This window comes from Accipiter gentilis, chromosome 25 (assembly GCF_929443795.1).
Source record: "Accipiter gentilis chromosome 25, bAccGen1.1, whole genome shotgun sequence".
NCBI classification, from domain to species: Eukaryota; Metazoa; Chordata; class Aves; order Accipitriformes; family Accipitridae; genus Astur; species Astur gentilis.
Genome location: NC_064904.1, coordinates 16,773,877 through 16,793,997, shown reverse-complemented (window position 1 = coordinate 16,793,997; position 20,121 = coordinate 16,773,877). Strand labels below are relative to the sequence as shown.

Below are 20,121 nucleotides of genomic sequence, written 5' to 3'. Positions count from 1 at the left end.
CTCACAGATATTGAATTAACTTGACACACTACTGTAAAATGATATTTCTGCTGCTTGTAAGTACCAATTTAGTGAGAGTGTATCATAATATTTTATGAAAACAACATATCTAGAAAATGAATAAGAAAAATAAAAGCTGCATCTCAAAACATGTGTGCCTGACGAACATACACATGCTCTTGCAGCAATTGCAATAATGTATTCTTACATGAAATGAAAGGAGAAGATGAAATGCTTTGTACTTTAACTTAAGAAACTGAAAACATTTGTCAAGGCTAAGTAGGAAAAGAATTTAAAAGGATGTCAAAGGTATTCAAAAGAATGTAAATGGCTTTGTATTTTGTAAGGAAGAATGAAAACCTTTCACAGAAGGAGAGCGTGATGATCTCTGATCCTGTCCAAATGCAAATGGAAAATTAAAGTCATCTTTTCCATCTTCAAATGCATGAGAAGTTGATTCCGAGGGGAAGGGAAAGGCAAATGCATCCTCACTTTCTGATTTCCCAAACAAGCTTCCTATGTGGAATACATATTATATTAATTATTAGATTAAAACTTACTGAAAGAATACTGCACTCAGCATAATATGCTTCTTTAATAATACTGTACTCCCAACATCCCACTGAATGTCAGCGTACAGTTGTGTGTTTATTTCTGCACTAGAAATGGTACTTCTAGGATGGCATTATTAGAATCTACATAGAATGAAGCGTGAAGTACTCGAATGATTTAGAACAACAAAACACTTCTGCATGATATACTGGGTGAAACGTTTTGAATACTAAGCAACTGAGATCTTTGTAAACTGATACATTTTTGCAGATTCTTTCTTCTCTAGAGAACAATGCAATCAGTCTTTGAGATACTGGAGACACAAAGCTACAGAGAGAAAAACACCCGAAATTTCTATTTAGTAACACAAAATTCACACACTTTTCTCTACAACAGTTATATATGCATACAACCTTATATTCATGCATTATTATTCAAAAAAGTAGCTTTGCACTCGCAGCACCTCAAAAAAAAAAGTAGTTCCCTTCAGAGAAGCATGTGATCAAGAGTAAGCTTTCATCTTATTGATATCACAAAAAATTGGCCTTTCATTTCAGTAAAGCCAGGATTTCACATCAGAATGTGTAAATGTGTGTGGCTCACTTACTATGAGTGGCAGATACTGTAAGTCTGATTCTCCTCTCTCTCACTTGTGCTATTTTTACATTGTGTACCTCCAATGGTTTAAACTGATGGAAGTCAGTTTACTATCAAGATTTCTTTAATGAAATGGAAACTTTATTTTTATTTTAGTTGAGGGAGGAAAAAACCCAATGGATGTACTCTTTCCAACACTAAGCTGGTAGCCTTAAGTTAAAAAGTAGTATTTACCAAGTACTATAGCTTTTTGCATTAAAAGAACTGTTCTTTTTATCAGTGAAAAAGCTTTGACACTTGAATTTTTCTTCTCCTTTGCAGCTCCTCTCAGTTTGCTTCAAACCCACCTAACACTATCCCTATTTCTTTCTTTCTTATACCTCTTTTTTCATGACATCTCATACATTTGAAGGCAAACATGCAGGGAAAGATTTAAGCTAGTCAAAACACAAATGAACACAATAAACCACTGAACTATAATATCAGAACTGAACATCCTTTTAGACAACCACAGCTGCCTTGTGGAGCAGGATCACGAGCTTGTCAATCACACAAGTACAAGTAGAAGACAGCTGGTATACACTGAGTTTCAGACTTACCAATAACTTTGTGTGGGGACAGAGGGTTCAAGTTTCCCACAGAGTAACTTTCCTCTGTCTGAAATGTAAACAGCCATTTTATTTAACAAATGAGAAAGACAAAAGATAAGCTCTAATGCTGATATGTAATAAGGTCATTTGCTTTTGGTGAGTAAGACACTGTTCCAGTGAATGTTAGCAGCCTTCACAAAATCTGCTTTTAAATGTATATATCAGTCCCTAAAGTTGCAACGTGAACTCTTTGATGAGATAAGCAAATACCATGAAACCTATGTCTGCAAACACACTCCCCTCCATTCTTCTGGAAAAAACATCAGATTGAGAACAGACCAAAATCTGATCTGGTCTACTGCTGTTTTTTAAATGGAAAAGATTAAAAATTATTTAATTCTGTGACATTTTAGAAAACCTCTAAGCAACAGCATAATTACTGCCTACTGAGTAGGACCTGATATTGGCAAGAAAGAGTAGCAGAATAACCACTTGTCACTCCTGAGAAGAGTTCTTAGGCTAGATTTATAATAGATACTTAAGTCCTTCAAAACTCCCATCTGACTTCAGAGAATCATACATGACTGCTACAGGCTGGTAAATTCTTGGTTTCTGCCACTGAGTAGGCACAAAATTACATGGGTTCTGACAGTACTAGGTGGTGACTTAATACCTACCTCATTCCTAAACAATTCACAAACTACTCACTGATGTATTCTCTCCTACACACAGCTTATGTTAGGAGTTACCAACAACACATATCTTGCCAAGCACAAAATAAAACAGTATTTTCCCTCTTCCCTCCTTCAGCTTTTATCTAGTAACCTCAAGACTGAGCACACCCACTAAAATAGGAGATAACTGGGTTCAGATCCCTTATTTGCATAATGGGTTTTGAATCTACATTGCCAGCAGTGATACCTAATCACTGCACTATGCACTGACACACATCTATCCTGAATACCCAATTATCTACCTATTAGCCCAGGAGAGTAAAAATTACTCTAGAGCACTGTAGTTAGGGAACCTGCAAAGGAAAAGGAACACCTGGATTTCACTCCGGGTTCCAATTAGTTGCCTATCTGTCTCCACCATTTAAGTATAGCTAATCCATATTTGCTCTTCAATATTCCTGATAGTCCTTTCTTCCTTTTCTCAGGGGGGGGGGTGGGTTGTAAGTACCTGATTCCCCACTTCAGCAAGACAAAACCACACAGGATAGGCATGTGAGTTGTGAATTCTGTTAGGCTACCTAAAGTTTTGCATTGCAACGCTGAACCAGAAGCCTTCTTATGAATCTAGTCACCTGTATATTTGCGCAAGATCCAATTTTGCCCATATTGGAAAGATTCATACCTGATCAGAAGTCATCACAGGGAGATCACCAGGAAAGGAGATAAGCATTTTCAAAGGATATCAAATGTAAAATTAAGCAATCGAGTAAAACAATTATTTGCTACAAAGATAACCAGTCTGAAAAACCTCATTCACTGTCAATGCTGGTTTTTTAGCATATTTTGCTTTGTGGAAGTTTAATATTCTCAAGTACTCATTTTTACCTCATCAGATGAATGTTCTGCCCCAAACACAGAAGAATCAAATAAATTAAAGCCAGGTGACTTCTGGGAGAAGTTCATGAGAGAAAAGAAAGCAGGAGATTTTGATGTTCCTTCTTCACAACCTAAATCGTGAGTGCTGTAAAGACAGAAAGGAAGAAAAACTACATTAATAGTTTTAAAAAGTAGCATAGATGGCTTTTTTTTTTCTATTTTTAATTTTTCTGTTTTGTCACTTTTTTAGATTTCCAAAGCTATCAATAATTGTTCCTTGCAACACAGTACAGGTCACACAACTCTTTAAAGGAAAGTGAGGTGGTGTTCTTACCAATTGCTTACTCTTTTACCAGAAAAACTGTTTAAAGACAGAAATTGGTGTAACAAATATTACTGCAGGAAAAGACAACTGCTTTAGCAAAGGAGCTACAAAGAACCTGTGTCTCATATATTTCTAAGCAGAGTTTCCCTCTTTCAAAACAGCTTCAAGTGGAAATGATACTGTAAGAAGAAAATCTAATAAATTACCTAGCGTAACTCAGAAAAAAAAATTGAATATTTTCAGAAAATATTTCTAGAGAACTCTTACTATAGTATCTTTCAAAAACAGCAGAAATGCTCTTACAATAAACATCAATACAACTTTGCTCAAAATCAAAACAAAAGCTGGTATCGTACAAGTCAAATGAAGGTGTTTTAGGGAACTGGGTTTTCTTCCCCTTTGAGTTAGGTGTTCCTACAAACTCAGGTGTTTCAGGTGCTCTTAAAAAATCTTCTGCACTTTCTTCTGCTGCGTCAGGATTATCTTCATTTGACGTAAAATATGTGTGTATGTCCTATTAAAAATAAATATACAATGTTTGTGGCATATAAAATTTCCCCAAATATCATTAGTCCGTTTAGCTATAAATATATTCATTATATGTTTTATGCTTAGTTATTTATATTCTCATGAAAAATAAAAGGATTTTAATTAAATGCTCACAGTGACATATTTACCGTACTTAAAACTGTAACCTTAATTTATCTAATTTAAAATGGACTCCTTGTCAATGAAACTATGTGCGACAATTTTCATCCAAAAAATAAAGAAACTCGTGAACTGAAAACACTGATTTTGAATAAAAGAACTATTTCACTCTAAAGTAGTTCTTAGCGTAATGTTTAAAGTCACACTGGAATCCTCTTGATACTCCCTAGTGAAATAAAGGAATATCACCATCAGAATGTATTTCAGTTGACTGAGATAATTCCTCTTCCTCAGAAAATGCTAAATGAGAATGTAGCTCTTGGATTTGGTGGAGCAATTTCCACCAGACTCAATATTGTTTTAAAGACATTCTTCTCCACCAGCTGCCTGCAGGCATCAGCCTGTAGTGAGCCAACCAGAAGATAAGAAGTATCTTAAACTCAATCTTGTGTACTGGTTTTGGCTGAGAGTTCATAGCTTATATGGTGCTATATTTTGGATTTGTGATGAAAACAGCATTGATAATACAGGGATGTTTTGGTTATTGCTGAACAGCGCTCACATGATGTCAAGGCCTTTTCTGCTTCTCATGCTGCCCTCCCTGCCAGTGAGTAGGTTGGAGGTGCACAAGAAATTGGGAGGGGACACAGCAGGGACAGCTGACCTCAACTGACCAAAGGGGTATTCCACACCATATGATGTCACACTGAGCAATAAAAGGTGCAGGGAAGAAGGAGGAAGGGAGGGATGTTTGTAGTTATGGAATCTACCTTCCCAAGTAACCCTTACATGGGATGAAGCCCTACATTCCTGGAAATGGCTAAACAACTGCCTGTAGATGGGATGTAGTGAATGAATTCCTTATTTTGTTTTGCTAGTGTGCATAGCTTTTGCTATACCTATTAAACTGTCTTTATCTCAACCCACAAGTTTTTGCACGTTTACCCTTCTGATTCTCTTCCCCATCCCACTGTGGGGGGAGTGAGCAAGTGGCTGTGTGGTGCTCAGCTGCTGGCCAGTGTTAAACCACATCTTCATATCACCTGTATATGCAAGCTGTACACACAACTGGCTTGAATACTGTGGCACAGTGAGCTTGATCTCACATTCAGGCACAGCTAGTAAAAGCAGTACCACTGGAGCCATACAAATGCTGTAGCCAGCACAGAGCCTATTTAGTATAGTTCTGTGGGAGAAACAAGTTTCAAATGCAAACATTTTTTTTAAAACATTTCATCAGCTCACACTGAAGAAAATTATATGCACCGATTTATACAAAAACTATGAAGTACATAGGACAGTCATCCTAAATAGCCTACTGTTAAGGTAGCATAAAAACCCACAGAACACTAACATGATCAAGAGCAATGATCACTATATTAGTAATCAGAAGGCGTTGATTGGCTTCTCACCTGTTGGGTGCCTTATGATGAGTCACTTTGCCAATTTCTGGGACTTACCTCTTGCCAATAGATTAAAATATGTCAAGATACTTTGACTATTCTAAATAAAAGAATTACTTATTACATATGAAATGCTTTGCTTACTTGAGGTATATACAAAGAATCCTTTGGCTCATCTTCTGCTTTATCACCACATTTGGCCTCTTGGGTTGCTATACAAAAAAGACAGCACTGCTTTTATTATAACAGCATTTTAAATGGATAAATAAAAATTACATTGTGGGAAAGAATCCTTGAGAAAGGTTCACTAACTTGGCATTGCTATTGGTAAGGAAGTGTTCTGACTGTAGTTTTCATAATAACCCACTTTGTGGCTATGTCCATGATAGTTACCTCTCGTTCTGTTGCTTACTCCCTACAGTTAAAGCAATGCTTAGGCTGCTTCATATAGTTTGGTATGTTCTTCAAACCTAGCTATTGTTCCCCGAGGTACTATGTTTGTCTAATCCAGCTATTGCCCTCTGAGAGTGCCAATACCAGTCAATAGAAACCAGGTGGAAACAATATAAAAAGCACATCCATATGACACTAATGAAGTGTATCTTAAGGAACTGGGCAAAAGCCAGGATGAGAAATTAGAAGAATGTTATCAGACTTTCTGCTCTAAGCTGGAGACTGGGCAGCCTTTCAGGCACTGTGGGTTAAGATCCTGTGTTTCAGGACACATGATTAGGATCCTATTTATAAACAAAATAGACTACAATTTTTTACATGCATCTAAATTGGCAGTATAATTAGAAAAAAAAATTTGAAATTGAAACTCAGTGCCTGGTACTTTCAAAAACTATAGGTGCATTTGTAACTACCCTGTTTTGTTTCTGTAAGCATTCTGTATGTATTTCTCAAGTTAATTTTCATCTTTAATAATCTTAATCTGATGCTTCAAGATTCCTAAATTACTGAGTTTATTATATCCCCTTTCTCTGCATTTTCTAGTGCCTTCTGGGCAGATTTTCAGACTGGATTTCTTTTTACCCAAGTAATTTGAGACCAGAGCATGGATTTACAAGAGATGTTGGAAGATTCCTGTCATTAGCAATGGTCAATGCAGAATGAATCCCACATTACAAAGCAGTTAAGTCAACTAAATTAGGACACTGCCTGTCTGCTATACTCAAAGTTTGAACTAAATAATCAAGGTGGAAAAGGAATACAAATGGTGGCCCACTTAATACCAGAATGAAAATTTAGCCCCTAGAATTCTCCCTATTATAATTATGTGATCCAGCATACAGTAACAGCACAATCTATCAAAAAAAATTATAGCGATACTGTACCTATTACTGCCTTTTCACTCTCAAACTGTTGATTGGAAGTCATCTGCTTTGGAGGAATTACCAGTCTAAAAGACAAAAATTACTGTTTGTCAAAATATGGATTATTTCCATAAACCTCTATCTCAAGAATGAAAACTACTTCATATTAAAGAAAACCTACCTGAACTGCATTTGGTTTTGTAAGCTTGCCATTGATGGAACTTGGGCAATTTGTGGGTTATTAGTCCCTGCAGTGTCAATAACCATCTAAAACATAGCAAAAAATTCAAATGAGGCAGCATATGAAATTGTCATTTCAACAATATCACTCTGATTTCTCCTTAGACTGTGGTAATCCCTTCTTTTAACCACTCTTTAGGGGTCAGGCGACATAAAAACTTTTTTGCCTATCTTTGCTTTACCTACATTTTAACAGCATGATACCCAAAACCACTTCTATCATTTTTTATAAAGTCTCATTCACAGCACTGACAACTAGATGTGAATAATTAACTTCTCTCTCACACAAATAACATAACATAATTTACAAACTTTATCCAGGTTTTCTACTACTGCAGCCAGATTGCTCCTGCCTGACAACACAGAAAGAGCTGGAGCCAGGCCTGTCTCCACCACCAAAGCCAAAGTGAGTATGCACATCAGTAAGTAAGTGTCTCCTCTGTGGATTGAAAAACTGCAGAGAACATGGAAATACTCCTGCCTCACAGATTTTCATCAGATCAGAAGCCCTAACTCTTATATGTAGCATGTATTTATGCCTTCAGGGCAGAATGGCACTAGGAATCTATGCCTCAGCATCAGATAACACATTATTTCACAGGGAGCTGCTAGTTCTAGTTTGGTTTTAATTTGCAAAAAGTATCAAATTTAATTCAATTCGGGGTGGGGGACAAAAGGGCTAGTTATGCAGCTCTGTCTGCCACTCAACTCCTGTAGTTTATAGCACGCCTTTTCTGAAGCATAGCAACCTTCTTTCTTCCAGTCTTTTTATTTTACCTCAGACTCCATCTTCTTTTCCTTGTTGCCACCATCCTTTCTTAAAGTTCCCTTAACCTTGACTCACTGCTTCCCACTATTCTCTAAGTGCAATCCTAGGTCCCAGGTTCTCATCTTCATCTCTGGATTACCCTGACAACAGCCCTTCCATCATCCTCATCATGTTCAACTCCCTCAGCCAGTCGCAAATCAGAATTGCTTGAAATTTCTCCTGGTCTTGTTCCACTCAGTCTAGCCATTGCCCTTCAAGTTGCCTTATCTTATGAAGGCTTCTTCTTCTATCACAGGCTCCACTCTAAACCATTTAGTTATTCACTCACTTCATCCTTGAGTTCCCTTGAAATTCTTAAGAAAATCACAACTGGTTCTCTTAATTTTTTACTTGATGATTTTTGTTGTTCATTAAAATCTGGTTTTAAATAGACCCAGTGAGATGTCCCTTATAAAGAAAGGTTTTGGTATAGAAACTTCCCTGAGCTTCTGCACAGCAAACACAGTTGCAAACTATTTTATCTCCTATGACCTTACCTTATCTGAGTACTCCTTTTATACTTTAACAATCTACTGGTCCTATGAACGTTCTTGCACTTAATGAGATTTTATTACTGGTTTTCTTAACTGTGCAAGTTGTTCCTCCAACTTGTTTCTGGATTGGTTTATTGTGTTTTTATATTTAAGATATTAAGCTGCAATATACTCCACCTTTTCAAAAAACCTGCCATAGGATCTATTTGTTTATGGGTGAGAGATGGAAAATGTAGTTGTGGACTCCACAAATGTACAAAGCAATACTTCTCATGGTTTTATTCCTCTCAGCCCAGATTTTTGTTTCTAGTTAAACCTCAGAACTGAGCTGTTAACAGTAGGCAGTCCTCTATAGCACCCTGCACATTTAGTCCTTTATGAAACCCTTCATTATGGAGTAGACGGCTGACAATTAATAAGTAATAGGAGATTATGTTCCTCCTTTGGAATTAAAAAAAATTTGCTACATACAGCCAAGCGAATCTACAAAGATTATTCTAAATTTTAAAAACTATTATACAAAATTAATTGGATAGATGGTCCACCTCAAGTTTGGCATTAGAATGCTTACTATAACTACTACAAGTTGCACTTTGTAAGAACATACATATTTTCAGCTGAATTAGAAATGGCACCAAAGAAAGATTTTTATTATGATTACCAAGTAATAGCAGATTACCAAGATTAGCGTACTGATTACAGTGTTAACAAGTTTTATGTAAAATATAATAGCACTAGGTATATGTGAAGTGTTTTAAATTCAAACAACCACATAAAACAGATTATATAATCTCATGTTTTTACCAGTGGGAGAGCTGCATACCTGTGATGAATTTTCTGCAAGGCTGGAGGAACTGCTAGTGGCCACTGAAAGTTCCACAGGCTTTTCTCTTTCTTCTCTCCCTAAATTGACAAATATTACTTAATACTGTTAATAGGATTAAGTATCCAAAGCATGGCATTGTTAAACTGAACTTGCAAGCAAAGCTTATAGGTTTTCCTGTTAATAGAGAGCTAAAAGAAAATTATCACAAAATATGAAAGTATCAATCCATTTACTGCAAATACTTGGTTAATATTTACTGTATTTATGCAAACAGTGCTAAAGGTATGTTTCAGATTTTTTTTTTGATACTATGCATGAGGTATACCTGTCATGTTACTTTACTCATTGCACAGAAAAGAGAGGAACTGGACATAGAAGATTTTCAGAACATAAAGACAAGTAACTACCCAACTTCCATTGAAAGCCTGGCTTCAACTATCACATTAGGAGCAGCTCACTAAATTTGTTATCATGGTTTCTATTCATTTACACAAAAATAATCCAAAATTCTCACAGAAAGATCATTAAACACACTGCACCTGTTTCTGTTTGTTGCATTGAGAATCTAACACTCTGTACAGACTGGACTAATTTCTGAGGAATGCATGGGACATGTAATGGTTTATACAGTTGATGTTTCTCATTTAGCAAAGATGGATGTTCACTCTCTTGAAATATCCTAAAAAAAAAAAAAAGGTTAACAATTGCAAAAGAAAGGAAATCATAAAATATAACTGCTTCAGGTAAGCAGAGTTTTCAAGGGAGATGCATACTGCCAGGGAGGTTCTACCCCTTTCAGCCCTAGCAGTTGAAAAAAATTGAAGTTTTCTTTAAATAATATCAGACAGAGAATACCACTGAAAGAAGAAGACATAAAGTAGTAATAAGCCAATCATAAGAACAATGCTGACTTAAATTTTGTCAGTATCAAAGAAAAGTATTAGTAGCTTGGCATTTTACGCTTTAATTAAAGTACTTCATTACTGTAGTTCTGAAATCACATTTTCACATCTAAAAACACTTGTTCTCTCTCTGAGATTGTCTGGAATACTCACACTACACATACACAAAAGAAAACTGCAGCAAGTGTTTTCACTTGTGGTATAATTATTTGTGTAGGGTAAATAGCCTTTTACAGTGTAGAAAGACAAAGGTTAGCAGAACAATGAAGGGTAAAATGGCTATTTGGCACAGGAACATTTACCATTTTTTAAAATAATGAGTTCTATTTTTTTTCTCTCTGGCATTCCTGCTTAGTGCCTCTGTGCTTCTAGCTACAACATCTGGTTTATAGCTGACTAAACAATGCTATTCAAAACAAATTAAGAATCTAGTCAGTTTTTTGTTCTTCTTGAAATTTTCCATAAATAAAAATAAGATTAAATGTAGGATGCACTTTGTAAGGTAGTGTGGAGTAAAATTAGCACTAAAAAACATCCAGCTAGAAGCACTGGTTAAGATATATGGATGTAACAACACATTAAACTAATATACATGCAGAACTGTGATCACATAAAACCAGGAATGCACCTCAATCAAAAAACTCTGATAGAAAGGACTATCTTCACCTGTAAAGTTACATATACCCCTAGTGCTCTGCTGAACTGAGCCCTAACAACCTATATAAACCATATACCACCTAATACATCAATCAAAAAAACTAGGAATAATAAAGGATTTTAAAAAAACCCTGTATTTCTTGCAGTTACAGTAATTATAGTTATTACTTTTGCCATGAATGAGTACTACAGGAAATAAGATGTGTATATGGCTGGTGTATCTTTACATTCAGATGCAGAGAGCGCAAAACCAAGGAGAAATAAAAACAGAGCTAAAGCACAGAAACCTGTCTAAAACTGCTTCACTTTGTTCAAAATGGCTTATTTGGCCACTTTACCACAATCATCATTCAAAAATGAATTGAACAAGGCTGCTGCTGCTGCTGAGGTCATGAGTCAGATCACCATAAACCATTTTTTTTACAGAACTTAGGATGCCAAATTGTGTTTTTTAAAAGTTCCTGGAGTCAGTTTCCATGTGCTTCTGTAGAAAGTAGCAGACAATTCTTAATATCTAGAAATTCACTCTCCCTGAAATGAAGCATTCTTTTACAGTGCATATCTATTCAGAAAAATGTATTGATGGCAAAGTTACAAACAGGACTCAGAAGCTCTTAAGATATGTATTTTTTAAGTAACAAAACCTTCCAAAGAGCCTGCAGTTAAACTATGTGTATGCAATACACCTGCTCCCTTCCCTCCCCAAAAACAGTTGAAAAAACACGCACGTCTTCTCTAACATAATTAATAGCCATTGAAAGAAAAATCAACTTCATACTGAAGCTCAAAATTGTCCAAATTGCAGTAACAATAAGAAAGATAATTGGCCTCCTTTCTCTACTTGTTTGCAGACATCTGAGTAGATAAAAAAATCTTTATCTTGATCCATACTGCAAAATAGATCACTTTTTTTTTACTAAAGTGCAAAGAAAAAATTAGATATTCTTAAGTCAAAATAAAATCTCATTTCCTTAGCAGTAGTTTCTTCTTTGTAGCATAATGAAGCCCAAAGATTAATATGACTCTATCTTCACTATAGGAATTAAGTGTATTTGATTATACATGTGAAGAATCACACTTCCTACTGTGGTATTTACCAGGACTCTCTACTGAAGCCACGTTCAGTATTCTAATTAGGCGCATGCCAGCAAGTCCTTTTGGAAGCAAGACTTTTAATAACTGGCTGCCATAATAACTAATAACTGATAACTGCCTATGAGGTTGTGGTCAGCACAAGGATTGACTCTTCATGTATGTTTACATTTAGAAGTCCAGAAACAGCTTTATAATTTTTCCAAGAATTATATTACAAAGTTTTTTCTTTGATCAATACAAGCTAATCACTTGTAATGCAAAGATACTGAAAGAACTGCAGTAATCTGCCATGGGATATCCTTTACAAAAGAAGCTTTAGCAAAAATCTCTCACTTGGAACATAAGATATTTTAGGTATTCAGAGGTGGAATTAATACATAATCAAATTGGGGGAAAAAAAACCCAGAATTACAGAATAATGGAATTAAAGTACTCTCAAATATTTTACAAAAGCAGAGAGAATGAACATGATGTATGCCAAAGCACAGTTCAAGATGTCAGCCTTTCTATGTAATAAATATAATCTCTAATTGAGAAATGAAGACCAGGGCTTCAAAAGAGTTGAGTCCTATTTGGTCATTGATGAGAACTCTTGATTTAGGAAATTTTATCTATGATACTTGTCTGTGTAACTGGTGAACTATGAAAGCCAACTAATCAGAGAAAACAGCTGGTATACGAAGAGGAATTTGTGTTTTGCAGTCAGCCTGATCAACGACTAGCTGGCCAGCAATAAGTGATTCAAACCAAAATCTTCCAAGCCTTTTAAAAGAACAGTTACCACTGCCATCCTCCTACCCAAAGGAGAACATATATATCAGCACCTATTAATTAACTTGCCAGCTGGTTTCATGTCTTGTAGCTTTCTAAAGCATTTCATGGGTATTAATTTGTACATGGTTCTGCTCAGTGCTTTCATTGCTCTGTTTAGTTCTTTCCCTTGATGCTGCTGGTTTCTCTTCACACTGGTCTGCATTAGTTCATGGAGACTCACGGTACAACTCCTCCTCTTCCTTCAAAAAGTTCTCTTTGCTCAGAGTAACCTTCTAGTGACTGCAGTACAGCTCACAAGACACTACTGGCTTTGGTACCCACATTTTGCTGTTATATTTTTGTACGTTACCTTGAGTCTGCAAAGCTTTTCATTCATATGTCTCATTATCTTAGCACATTTTCTGTTTCTGTTTTTTTCACAGTGTTTATAATCACAGATTCATAATACACCTGTTTTTTACATAAGTAGTTACTTAATCAGACACTTGAATGCTTTCTAGTGATGACTTCTTTTTTAATACACTAATGCCAAATAGGGATTTTTTTAAAACTATTTTTATGCCATTTTCTACAAGCCTTTATGTTATGGATATCTTTGACATAAATAAGCTTTAAAATTTACTCTAGGAAAAACATACTAATTAATAATCAGGTTATGGTCTGATACCATATGCTATATCACGTAAATGCATACATGAAGGTTAAAAGGCAATTTGAGTTAGGATAGTGTAAAGTATCTACAACATCTTATAATCATTATGCAAGCCATGGAATTATTGCTTCAGTAACAGCACCAAAAAGATCTACTTGTATGCAATCAAGACACAACTTCAGGTGAAGGTAGAAACACCTGAAGACTCCATGACACATAGGTAAACATGCAAATTGCAGGTCTAGCAATGCACCCTATGAATTTCTTTCCATGAGGAGCCTGAGTGCTTCCTATGCCTCCATGTGCCGAGCATAGGTCTCTGCCTTTTATAATATGCCCTTAATTGGCATTTTGCTTTCTGCAGACTGAATATACATGGGTTTCTTTGAAAATTCAAAGGGAGTACTTCCCATCTCTCTTTTTACCTAGTCTTAAAACTAAGTGGATTTCTTTCTTCCCTATGTTTCTGAGGTCTTGCCAATTACAAAAAGCTTACATAGGAAGGTAGAACAGGTGTAAAGGCTTAAACCACAAAAAAAAAAAAATCATCTGAGTAATGCATAGGTCTGTAAGAAGATATTAAAGACATAAAATGCCCCTGTGGGAAGGATCTTGGGGATGATTAAAATGACATATCTCTATAGACATAGTCCACTAAATCCCTATTTAAAGCCTTAAAAATCTTCTTTTTCAAGCCCACCAAAATCAGTTGGACAAAGTCTTTTGGACATATTCTCAGTCTAAAATGGATTTTGGTCTAAAAGGGTCAGCTCTGAGGGTGATGTTTCAACATTCACAAGGACTCCAGTTAAGTGCAAGATAGTCCTGATGGTGATTTTCAATCATTGCAATTGAGGTCAAATTAAAGTGAGTCACAGTTGTAAATGACCACTGACTAATTTACTAAGCCATTAATCCTGTCTATGAAACTTTCACTCATGCTTGTTTTTAAGAACTAAATTAAGAGTTAAATTTCTTAAGTAGTTCAGAGCTGAAGGCAAATGACATGTGGAACCCTGACTCTTTTTCCACAAGTATGCGTTTAGAGTTAATGTATTTTATCTCTGACTGCATAGTCACTGTAGTTGTATTCAAAACTTGTAAAACTATTCACATAGATCTATCAGCAGTAGCTGTGAGGAGCAAAGGTTTCTACAAAACAATTTTGAACAGTACATTTCCAGATACATTTAGTTTCCAAGAATCAAAATTTGCCACCATCTTAACCCCAAGAAATAAAAAACTTTCAAAATTACATAATTAAATCACATGACCAGGGTTAGAGAAGATTGCCAGTCATTATTTAGCAACAGTTTGTGTTTTGTGGTCTTTGTGTAAATGCTGAGATAGTACTCTGGATGAAAGCAAGGGAAAGAAATCATCTTTAAGTGTACCTTTCTTTAAACTCCTTTGGCTTCTCTAGACTTTTCTGATTTTTTCCTTCAATCACTTTGGGATTATTTTCATCTTCTGTAGTCTCTTCAAATGTCTTAAAAGATAAAGAACAAATAAAAATTTAATAAAAATGAAAAATTATATCTATATGTTGCAAATATTTTCTAAATGTTTTCTAAACCAGTGCACAGTAGTAGAGTTTTTGTAGCCAAGACTGTCTGAAGAAATAAGCAGAAGAAATTTAAAGAGAGGCAATTATTTTTTGTTGGACCAATTGTAACAACTGGAATAAACACAGAAGTTTTTAAGCACAGGCTCTACATACCTATTCAGGACAAGGAGATCCTTACATGGTCTCCTTCATAGTTATAAATAAATTTGCAACATCCCTTCTCACTGTATGTTTATACAGCACATACAACATTAGGAACTTCAATCTGTAGCTATAAGTGTCAAACAGTACCACAAAATATAAATAGAAAACACCATCTGAACACAATATGCTTCTATCAGCATAGGGCAGGCTGAAGAGGACTCTGCTAACACAGCAGTAAATGGAGTCCTTGATCATCTGATCCAGACACATAAAAGTGTCCAGATGCCATAGTGTAAAAACTTACCAAAATCTTTACAAGATTGGTCTACTGGCCTATTTCAAGCTTAGGAGAGACCTTTTACTTCCTACCAGAGGAGTGGGTCAAAATGCTGTCCTGACAAAGTCCTTTTTTTGGAAGACCATCACTTTGGAGTCAGTGCTGCTTCTACTCAGTGGAACTATACTGATCTCCTGCCTAAAATCAGCCAGTTTTACCTCCAAGTATTATTTACCCACACATTTATTTGGGGGGGGGATGGGGGGTGGAATTAAATGATTCTTATTGTAAAGCATATTTAGTTAAACACATTCTTATTAACAAAACCTTAAAAACCAGTAGGACCTGTGAAAGCTGTATACTCAAGCTCTGGGCCTCACTAAGGAATAGCCCTGCTACATTTTGAAGTGTATTCTCTGGCCCTCTTGAGCTAGCACAGAAGTCACCGTGACACGGTGACTTTATGGAAATTATGGTATAAAATGAGGTCAATAAAAAGCAAGCTTTAAAAGCCTTTACATTCATGGACCCCTCTTCTCCAAGAAAACATGTGATGCTGTAGAAACATAATTACTAATACTGGAATTATCCCGTTGGTCTGTGTGCTTGAAAATACACTACTTGTTATATGTTCCAGAAAATATAATGGTGGTATATATAACTACATATATAAAATGTATTTATATGAAATAAAATTAAAATACAGTTACCTTTTTTAAAGAATTAATTTTCATTTCTAATTCCTCTGCTTCTTTTTGTAGTTCAATGGATTCTTGCACAGCAACTGCAGCAAGCTTTAACATTTCCTGTGTTTTTTGCCTTGAAGAAGCACTTTCATGTTATGGAATATAGATTGCAACATCACTTTTTTCAAGCAAGGGATGCCATCAGATCCCTGACCCCTCTATGCCATAAGCGCAAATGCTGGAGGTGCAGAAAGTTCTGACAAGTCTACATTTCCCAGACAAATCTTCAAATCTGATTTCAACTAGGCCTCTCCTCCTTAATGAAGCATTTTGACGGATATGTCATTAAGTTAAATTCTATTCTCTTTCCTCAAAATGTTCCCATAAATTTAAACTGAAGAGTATTATTTGACCTTCAATTTTCTTACAGAGAAATGCTAATGCTGCCACTCTAAACATAAATATATAAATAATTACTATACTTTCTAATAGGAAGTTGTAAAAGGCAGATATAAACTTTCTTCCCTGTCAACTGCATAAACACTACAAATCAAGGATACATCTGTAAAGCCCAGTCATTTAGGGATTTAAAAGGAACAGGCTCTGCAGAAATAAAATTTCATTTCAGATCATTAATTCACAAATATAATTTTCTTTACAAATACAAGATAAATTAATAGATCAGAAGCACTTATCTTTACTTAGTATACATAACAGAAATAGCAGTATAACAGAGAGTAATGCCATTAAAAACAGCACTAAAAAACATATGAAAAACAAATTTAAATTTTTGGGAGGCTAGTTCTAAAGTAATTTTAGGCCTTTTGTACCCCAAAAAGCCCAATGACAAACAGAGTTTACATTCATGTGTTGGAGGAAGGAATAATAGTATGCATACTCTAAATTCTTGTTCAAAGTTCCAGCTTGCTACAGATTCTTTTCCTAAAAATGGTGTAACAAAAAGACCTGTTTATTAGCTTCAGTGAAAGTGTGGAAAATTAATTAGAGGATTTCTATACAGCACTTTTAATGTGCAGTGCACTACCACTAAGCTCTACTGTAAAAGCATCGATAGTAGTAGTACCCATAATATCCACGCAAGCGTCTTCTTTCAATTTATATTTTTCAGACTGTTTCAAAACTCTGTTTCGGATTTCTTCAAGTTCTTTCTTTTTTTTGTAATACTCCTGTGCAAGACCAGTTTCTGCATATTTTTCACGGTGTTGCTTCAAAATCTCTTTATACTGGGTTATGTAATCCTGATACATTTTCCTATAAAAATACACGTAATTTAAATTTTTTCACATGAAGCCATTGTTTATAAGGAAAAAAACCCTATTAATTTATGGCATCAGCTCAATTAGTCTTGCTGCTGTCCTGTAAAAAAGTTGAATTATATTTAATATGCCACTAATTGGCTCTATTTTTTATCTTCCAGCTATTCTTGAGGAAGACTATGCTGTATGTAACAACAAATACACTCATGATGCAAAAAATGGTCATACCTCATTGTTCTGAAAGGAATGTAGACCATACCATATTCAAAGGCAGCCTGGCAGATGACAAATGTTTTTTCCCTATGTAATTATCAAGAAACTCACTGCAGGTCAAATTCTCTGTGTATATTGGCACAACTCCACTGGTTTTGGTGGAGCTGTATCAAACAGAGTAAAAGAGAACTGGCCTAGCATTCCATATTTAGAGCAGCCTGATGCTTCACTGAACTAAGAGCTGCCTCCAAGGAGATGCTGAGTAATCTGTGTCTGACTTGGTGAAGCCTTAAACACACACATTAGTCACACTAAAACAATAAGACTATTCATGCTTAAGGTTAAGCAAACACTAATGTGTTTAACTGGCAAAGAGCCAGAATGCTCAGCTTCTTGTAGGACTGCCCTCTGAATTAATGTTACACTAACATAATTTCACTGACATCATGTGAGTACATAACTACAAATTATTAAAGTAGGTAGCATCAATTAATGTTCATGACATTTTAACAACTTTAAATCAGCCTTTGAAAAAACTGTACTATAAAAACAAATAAATACCATAAGAAGTAATAGGATGTAACTCATCACATAAACCTGAAAATTGATCAATATATATTTGGAAAGAAGAGGAAGAAAAGTGCAGTTGCACAGAACAGCCATCTGCTTGTGTTAAATCAATGACAGTGACTACATTGGAAAACACTTTTTTTCCCAGGCTTTCTCACTCGGGCAAAGAATTTAACAGATAGTTTGCTGATGACAGATGAAACAGTCAAGTATCTCATTGGGATGAGTCTTTTATTACACCTATAATGCTGCTAGGCATAACTTTTATTACAGGTAATTTCCAGTACAAAAGTAGTATCTTTCGGGAAAGCTGAATAATTAACAATGCCATCAAGGAACTGGTTCTGGTTCTTAATGTCACAGGTAATCTAAGTATAGACCTGCAGGAAGTCTGTATTTCCTACACAGACAAGAGTTAACTATTGATAGTTTTTAAAATTATGAATAATAACAACCAGTGCCCAGTAACTATTCTTCTCTCTGCATTTGAAAGCAAAAGCTTAATAACTGCTTCAAATTAAATTATGTCATTTTTTTTGAATGTTGATATTCTATGCCTCTTATTCCTGAATAAAGATACATTTAGGCATATGCAAAATACAGAAGAGATGGATGGTGAGTGTTATGCAGATGGCACATATTTATAAAGAGATATCACAGCTACAGACATCCAGCATGTACCACTAACACAGAACAGTCATTTAACTGAGAAAGAAATATTACACAAAGTTGCTTGATATTAGAATACGCCAATATAAAACCACAGAAGGTGAAGGAAATGTCATCCTCTAGGAAAAGGTTATATGAACAACAGAGAGGCAAATTTTAAAATATTAAGTTATTAGTACACCTGTAGATTAGCCAGAAATTCCTTTATGAAACAAATGGTGCATAACAGCAACTAAAGCCAGAGACCCAGTTGTTTACCTGCACCATGAATAAAGCCTACATTAAGGAACAGCTCTCACTACTTGTGAAGCATACAGTATTCCATTTTATCTCAAACTGCCATTAATCATTTAAATGCAGCATGACTGAAAGGCAGGCACTCCTGGCTATCCGCTGGCTAGCCCAGGCAATGGAAGAGAGAAAAATTTGTGTCCAAATTCAATAGTAGAAGCTTCTGCTCCTACAAAAGGAAAACAAAAGTCACAGGAAAAAAAAGTAAGATCTTAATTTTCAGATAAAACTACAGTCCAGGCACTAGTTTCTGTTAAATTGACTGAAGTTCAATACACCTGTTTAGGGAAAAGAAGTTGTAGATCAACACTGTGAAACCAAGGAATTGACACTTCCCAAACTTCATGTAGAAAATTACATTAATCTACTTGTTTTTCTTCAGGGGTGGTCTCGGGAATCTAAGCTTCTTGATTTACTGAATATTTGTGTATACTGTACAAAATTTCCCAATTATGAAAGATAGAAAATACTCAGTTCTATTTAATTTAATAGATGCTACAGACAATAACTGAGCAACGAAGAAATTTGCTGATATACAATTAAGAATGCATTAAAAATAAATTTTAAAAATATAAATAAGTAAACTAATGTGTTGTAGCAGGTACATTTCAAGCTTCTGAAAATAATCCTCAAACTTTATATTCTTTTCCCAAAATGTATTTTCCACAGATCAATATTTATGACCTAGTAGAGTACAGTACAGTACAGTATAGTAGTCTTGAGAAATTGTCACTGTTTTTAATATTTTTCCTAAGTAATTCACATCCTCCAGTTCACGTAGTTAAACATAGGCTATTTAGAATTCAGCACTGTTCACATTAAAGTCATTAGAAAAAGATTTAATCTAACAGCAATGGGGAAAGGACAGCATCCACAAAACCCCTGAACATCATGTGGATAGTTATTTATTCCTCTTTCCTTCTTCATATCACTTATTTTCAGGATGAACTTCCAGTTCGTATAAGCGTTCTTCTATGTTCTTGAAACCAATAATAACA

At 35.3% G+C, this 20,121-nt stretch overlaps 1 protein-coding gene across 1 annotated transcript in view; it reads right to left on the bottom strand.

Annotated features, from left to right (window-relative positions):
* Positions 1-313: 313 nt before the first annotated feature.
* C25H14orf39 (chromosome 25 C14orf39 homolog) overlaps positions 314-20,121 on the bottom strand; it is a 34,818-nt gene continuing 15,010 nt past the window's right edge. Inside the window, exons 8-20 of the mRNA XM_049828312.1 lie at positions 17,188-17,375; positions 16,664-16,706; positions 16,128-16,248; positions 14,824-14,918; positions 9,889-10,028; positions 9,347-9,426; positions 7,163-7,248; positions 7,003-7,067; positions 5,810-5,877; positions 3,971-4,128; positions 3,299-3,434; positions 1,749-1,806; positions 314-516 (exon numbers count right to left, since the gene is read on the bottom strand). Coding sequence (XP_049684269.1) covers positions 314-516; positions 1,749-1,806; positions 3,299-3,434; positions 3,971-4,128; positions 5,810-5,877; positions 7,003-7,067; positions 7,163-7,248; positions 9,347-9,426; positions 9,889-10,028; positions 14,824-14,918; positions 16,128-16,248; positions 16,664-16,706; positions 17,188-17,375 — 1,441 coding nt within the window. The remainder of the gene's footprint in view (positions 517-1,748; positions 1,807-3,298; positions 3,435-3,970; positions 4,129-5,809; positions 5,878-7,002; positions 7,068-7,162; positions 7,249-9,346; positions 9,427-9,888; positions 10,029-14,823; positions 14,919-16,127; positions 16,249-16,663; positions 16,707-17,187; positions 17,376-20,121) is intronic.